This window comes from Pneumocystis jirovecii (genome assembly GCF_001477535.1).
Source record: "Pneumocystis jirovecii RU7 chromosome Unknown supercont1.39, whole genome shotgun sequence".
Taxonomy (NCBI): Eukaryota; Fungi; Ascomycota; class Pneumocystomycetes; order Pneumocystales; family Pneumocystaceae; genus Pneumocystis; species Pneumocystis jirovecii.
This window is the reverse complement of record NW_017264813.1, coordinates 1-6,830: the sequence shown is the minus strand read 5'-3', so window position 1 is coordinate 6,830 and position 6,830 is coordinate 1. Positions and strand designations below refer to the sequence as shown.

Sequence of the window (6,830 nt, the reverse complement as noted above, 5' to 3'; positions counted from 1 at the left end):
AAATGCACTTTCAATTGATGCTGAAGAGATCATATCTACTCTTTCCTCTCCTACCCCGCCTTCTTATCTAGTAAATATACATGCCCATTATTAAATCCTGCCCATTTGCTTTTTAAATCATGAATGAAATCATCATTGCTAGTAACACCCCCCTCATCACACTCCACCCACTCATCCTCAACCCCTCATTCGGCTTCACTTCCCCTGCTTCATCCCCCTCTCCTGTCGTGCACTTCGTAGGCTTACACCGCCTCGTCGAGGTCAGTGTTATTCTCGATGTGACTGTGGACGTAGTCGTAGAAGTGCTAGTATGGGTCGACGTCTTTGTGACCCACGTGTCTGTTGTCTGCAGAGACTGGCACTCTGCCGTCTTTCCTTCTCCTTCTGTCTTTGTTGTTGTTGTTGTTGTTGTCGTTGTTGTTGTCGTTGTTTCTATTTCGTGTGGCTTTATTTCTAGTGGTTTCAATCCACCACATGCTTTTTCAATTTTAGTGCATGCGTCCTTAATGTCTTTGCATTCCTCCTTAAATCCACATCCTTTCTCTGAATCATGACATAATTCTTTTAATTCTACATACAAGCTAAATGCTTGAGATACCAAATCAAATGCTTTTAACTCCTTTTCTGTAACATATGTTTTTTCTGTCACCGGTGCGTTTATATTTCTTCTTATAAGTTTAAATAATACTGTGTTTTGTGTTGTATTCGGTGCTGCTGGTAGTGTGTTCGGTGCTGGTGCTGGTGCTGATTCTGATGGTACTGTTTTACCTGCAGATTTGTCATCCGTTGCTTTTGCTTTTGATAAAACAAGATTTGCTTTTTCCATTGCTTCTTTTGCTTCTTTTTTGATATCCTCATATTTGTTAGCTTTTTTCTCCAACTCTTTACTGGCCTCTGTGAGTTCTTTTTTTAACCCAGGACATCGCTTTTTTACTTGTTCTACCAATTTTTCGCAAAGTTCTTTCTTGACATCATCTTTCTTGCCATTTTTCTTTTTGCCTGTGCACAAAGTTCTAAGTTGATTGGTTGCATTCTTCCATGCTACGCAATATTTTTTAAGTGTATCCTGGCATTCTTTCTCTGTTTTCAAACTACCCTTTAATTCATCGATCACTTTTTCCTCCAATTCCTTTCTTTCAATGAATGATTTACACTCCTTGTTAAGCTCTTCACACTCTCCACCATTAGCTTTCATTAAGCTCTTGCAACTTGAGATGAATTTGCTACAATATGGTTCCCATGATGTACATATTCTTTCCCTTGTATCGTTATTTTTTACATTTTCTAAAACTTTATTTGTTTTCATATGTTCATGCAACCTAGCACACTTAAACCCAACTTTTTCTGTAAGAATCTTGCAAGTAGTATTCTGTGCTACACATGCAAGAGTAAAATGAGTTCTTCCTCTTCTAGCCCAATCATTACACCACTTTCCCAAATTTTCTACACATGAACTGAACTTATCCAAGTCTTTTGTTTTTTCTTCTAACAATTTCTCCTCCAATTGCTCTGCAATTCTTAAACGGTCGCAATGCTGATTCAATGTAAGACATGGCCACTTAATTTCTTTTGAATCTTGTCCCAGTATTCTGCACTTTTTTTCTAATTCTTTACAATCTGTTTCCGTTGGAAAATCTCGCTTCTCGTCTAATTGTTCCCGTAGAAAAATAGCTCTAAATCGTAAATCTGTTGAAACTACAAAAGCAGTCTTTTTTGGCTGCAGACACAACACAAATAGTTCATCGCTCTCTTTTTTTAATTTCTCACAAGCTTTCACTATCTCCTTTTGAAGGCTTTCATGCCATGCTTTATTCGAACCTTGCAATTTTCCCCGTAACTTATCTTGTAATGCTTCATTTGCTGGTGCTTCAAGCCCTTTTTTATAACATGCTGCCTTTAAATTATCACATTCTTTATTAAGAGGACCTTTATCTTGAGCAAAATAAAAACAATCTGACAACAGTTTCGTGCACTTCCTTTCACTAAAAAATGTATGCAACATATGCCAACTAATAATTTTCTTCCCATTAGCTATGTCAAGATATTTTTCAATCTCTTTAGAAACAATTGAAGCACGGGTTGTCAATTCTTTATCTAATTCTTTGCATTTTTCTTCTGGATTATCAGTGATATTTTGATTATTACACAAATCTTTTAAAATAATGTGCTCTTTAAATTTTTTGCATTTTTCTTGAATAGTATTTTTACATTTATCTACAACTGTAGACCCTGCACCGCTTTGACTTAGTAACAATAAAAGTTCAGCAGCATCTCTTGTAGGCGGTCTTCCAATATGAACTCCCTTTTTTGCTGCCTTTTTATAAAGTTCTTCCAATTCTATTTCTTCTGCCAATGTAATTCCTGATCTTATAGGCTCAAAATCTGAACCCGGCTTTGTATAAGTTATGCCTTTTTCTTCACAATTACTCTCAAGTTCTTTGCAATTTGGTTTATCTCCAGTACAATCCGCATCATAAAAGTAACATTTCTTAAGCAATGATGGGCATTTTGTTTGCAATTCGCCTTTTTTATTTAGCACGTTTTTAATTTCATTTTTGAGAGATTCGCAGTTATATTGTTCCTTAGTCATGATACTCTGGCACGTTTTTTCCTCATCAAAACATAACATCATCAATTCATCACTTTCTCTGCTCAACAACGAGCAAACCTCTTTAAACTTCTTTTTACATGAATCTTTTTCCTTAAGACTTCCACTAAGTGCCCTTAAAAGAACTTTTTCTGCTATTTCATCTCGTTTTTTTTGATAACATTTATTCCTTAGTTTGTTACAATCCTCTACAAGATCAGGGCATGCTCCCTCCAAAAATAGGCATTGTTGTTCATTCTCTTTGCAATTATCATCTGATGGATTTGTTAACGCTGGTCCTAGCTTTTTTGTTTTAAAATTTGTACATTTCTCCGTAACTTTGGCTTGTAGACCTTGACATTTTTTATCTTGTTTTCCATTATCACAAAAATCTTTTAATTTTTCGTGTACTTGTTCTATTTTTAGATTTACTTCATTTAATTCTTGGCAATATTTTTTTAGTTTTTCTTTGCATTCCTGCTCACTTAGTCCATCTTCCTTTAGAATTAAAGCTAAAACATGCTCCTCATCAATGCTATTCTGTGCCCCTGCAGCCCGCCGCTTGACCGCCCGCGCCACCGCCCGCGCCAAGCTGTGCCTGACGGGGGTGGGTTTGCGCTGTGGTGTGTGGCTGAGTTTGGGTTTCCGTTAGCGTATTTTGATTGGACGTGAGATGTTAGAGCCATGTCTTCAAATTTGAGTATTAAATTATTCTTAATTTTAAGAGAGTTCAAGTAAACTTAGTGATAAAACTTGTCAGAGAAGCAGTGTGTACCAAATACATTTAAAGGTGCCCGCTTTCTTTAACGTGTAGTTGGCAACTTCGCGATATTTTAAATTTGTGTGGGGTAAAATGTGGGGTAAACGCGATATAAATATAAAACTTGAATAAATGAAAAATAGAATGTAAAAAACTTTAGACAATAAAAAAAGATTACTCAGCTAGAGAATAGGGGACAACTGGCTAGGGAACACGTGATTTCATGTGTAATGCACTTTCAATTGATGCTGAAGAGATGACTCAATCTACTTTACTCTTTCCTGTCCTACCCTGCTCGTTTATTTACTAAATATACATGCCCATCATTAAATCCTATTCATTTACTTTTTAAATCATTATTGAAATCATCATTGCTAATATCACCCCCCTCATCACGCTCCACCCACTCATCTTCAATCCCTCATTCGGTTTCACGTCCTCTGCATCATCCCCTGTCGTACACTTGGTTGGTTTGCACCGCCTCGTTGATGTGAGTGTTATTTTTGATGTAATCGTAGATGTGATGGTAGATGTACTCGTGTGTGTCGATGTCTGTGTAACCCATGTATCTGTCGTCTGCAGAGATTTGCACTCTCCCGTTGCCTTCGGATCGGTAACGGTTGTTGTTGTCGTTGTGGTCGTCGTTGTGCTTTCTGTGACTATTTCGTGCGACTTCACCTCCAGAGGCTTCAGATCACGACATGTCTTCTCAATCTTTTCACACACATCTTTTAAATCATCACAATCGTCTTTAATCCCGCAATCTGAGGCCAATTTCTCACATCTTTCTTTCAAGTCTACATATCTTCCAAACACTTCTGCTGTTAAATCAAATGCTTTGGCTTCCAATTCTGTCACAGGTACATTTTTAACTTCTCTCCGTAGTATTTTCACATATTTTGTGGTATCTTTTTCATTTGAAACAGCATCCTTATCCTTGTTTTTGCTATTATTTTTCGATGTATTACTTTGGTTTTTCTTAACAAGTGATAAAATAAGGCTGGACTTGTTCATTGCTTTCTTTGCCTTTTCCTTAAGTCCCTCATATGTTTCAAAATCATCTTTTAGATCTTTTTCCTCATGCTTCAGTTCTGCTGGTAATACTTTGCACTGCTGTTCCACTTCTTCTACTAATTTTAGACAAAGCTTCTTTCTAACATTTTCATCATCCTTTTCAGTTTTATTTTTCGTATTATTTTTACATAAACTGCTGATTGATGCATTATTTACATTTTCCAATATTGTGCAATATCCTTTCAATGCAGGTTCGCATTTGTTTTTACTTAAATTCCCTCGAAGCTCTACTTTAAGAGCATCTTCTAAAACCTTTCTTCTATAAAATGGTTCGCAATATTTTTTAAGATTTTGACAGAAAGTTTTTCCTTTGTCAAGATCAGGACAATTGGGTAAAAATCTATCGCAGTATGGATGCCATGAAGGGCAAATATTTGATGCTGATTCTGTTTTTATTTTATTTTTTTCAAGGGAATCATTAATATCTGATGCTTGCATATTTTTTTCGAATACTTCACACCTATCTTTTACATCATCTACCATCAGCTTACACGTAGCGTTTTGGAAGACACATACAAAAGAGAAACGGTCATCTCCTCTTCTAGACCATTTATGGCATTTTCTCTTTAAATATTTCGTACAGTTTTCATGAGTTTTCAAAGTATCTTTGTGTTCATCCAATAAAATCTGTTTTAAAATTTCTGTAGTCCCTAAGCGATCACATTGCTGCTTTAACGTATGGCATGGCCATTGAATCTGATTCGAATCCTTTCCTAAATCTTGGCATTTTCTCCCTAATTCTTTGCAGTCTTTGTCTGTTGGAAAATCTCGCTTTTGATCCAATTGTTTACGTAGGAAAACAGTCCTCATTTGATGGTCATGTGTAAGTAACCGTGCTGCTTTTGCAGGCTGTACACACAGAACAAATAATTCATCGTTTGAGAAACTTCCTTTGTTTTCTTTTTTTAATTTCTCACATACTTTTACTAATTCTTGTTGAAATTTCTTAAGCCAATCTTTATTTGAACCACGCAATAACCCTCGCATATTTTTTTGCAGTACTTTATTTGCCCGCGCATCAAGCCCTCTTTTGTAACATGTTGCTCTTATATTTTTACATGCATTTTCACCACTTGGACAATTTTTTTCAAAATAGAAACAATAGGACTCTAATTTCGCACATTCTTCATTGCTAAGAAATGTTGGCAATCCTTCCCATCCAACAATTTCATTACTTCCTTTTGTTGGATCAAAAAGACGATTATTTATAAGCTTTAACGTGAGAACATCACATGTTTTTTTGATATCTTCTTTCAATTTTTCACATTTTTCTGTCCCAATTGCATTAGTATTGCCTTTATCATTACACAGATCATTTAAAGCTTCATGCTCTTTAGGACTTTTGCATTTTTTTCCAAGAATTTGTTTACATTTTTTTTCCATATCACTATCTTTTCCAACCAACAAAGCTAACAAAGCTGTCGCATCTCTTAGATGATTCTTTCCAATAAAAACTCCATCCTCCTCTACCTTCTTATAAAACTCTTCCAGTTCTATGTCCTCTGCTACTGTAGGCTCTGGCTTAGTCGGATCAAAATCGGGTCCTGGTGGTATATAAACAATATTTTGTTCTTGACATTTCTCTCCCAATTCAATACATTTAATTATGTCGTTATTTTCGCAATTTCCAATGTAAAAATAACACTGTTCAAGTAATGATAAACATTTTTCTTGCAATTTGTTTTTTCCATTGAGTGCTCCTTGAACATCTGTTTTGAGAGTATTACATTTTTTTTTTCCTTCTGCTACAAGATCCTTGCACGTTTCTTCCTGGTTCAGACACGAGTTCGTTAACTCGTCACTTTCCCTCCCTAAGACTGGGCAAACTTCTTTCAGTTTTTTTTCACATATCTTTGATTCATTAAGATCACTACGAAGTGCCCTCAAAAGAACTTCTTTCGCCACTTTATCACGCTTTTTTTGATAACACTTATTTCTCAAAGCATTGCAGTTATCTTTAAGTTCTATTGGACACGCTCCCTCCAAAAATAGGCATTGTTGTTCATTCTCTTTACAATCTTTATCTGTCAAATCTGAAATTCCTTTTACAGCTGCTGTTTGAAGATTTGTTTTAAATGTAGTGCATTTTTCCTTAACTTTGTTTTTTAATTTTGTACATTTTTCTTCTGATTTCCCATTTTCACAAAAGCTTTTAAGTTTTTTATGTATTTTTTCTTTATCCAAATTTTCAAATTCTTTGCAGTATTCTTCTAATTTTTTTTTGCATTTACTGTCATCGTTATAATCTTTTCCTGCAATTAAAGCCAAAAGAATTTCTTCTTCTTCATATAAACTAGCTCCTTGCGCTGCTGCAGCCCGCCGCTTGACCGCCCGCGCCACCGCCCGCGCCAAGCCGTGCCAGATGGGGGTGGATTTGCGTTGTGGTGTGTGGCTGAGTTTGAGTTTCCG

At 35.9% G+C, this 6,830-nt stretch overlaps 2 protein-coding genes across 2 annotated transcripts; both read right to left on the bottom strand.

The window, feature by feature from the left end:
* Nucleotides 1-112: 112 nt before the first annotated feature.
* T551_03715 (uncharacterized protein) lies at nt 113-3,184 on the bottom strand (the record flags this gene model as incomplete). The annotated part of the gene is made up of 1 exon (XM_018375978.1): nt 113-3,184. A coding segment is annotated over one exon (3,072 nt), but the record flags the coding sequence as incomplete, so codon positions are not given.
* A 511-nt stretch (nt 3,185-3,695) lies between these two features.
* T551_03714 (uncharacterized protein) lies at nt 3,696-6,830 on the bottom strand (the record flags this gene model as incomplete). Its single annotated transcript, XM_018375977.1, has 1 exon — nt 3,696-6,830. A coding segment is annotated over one exon (3,135 nt), but the record flags the coding sequence as incomplete, so codon positions are not given.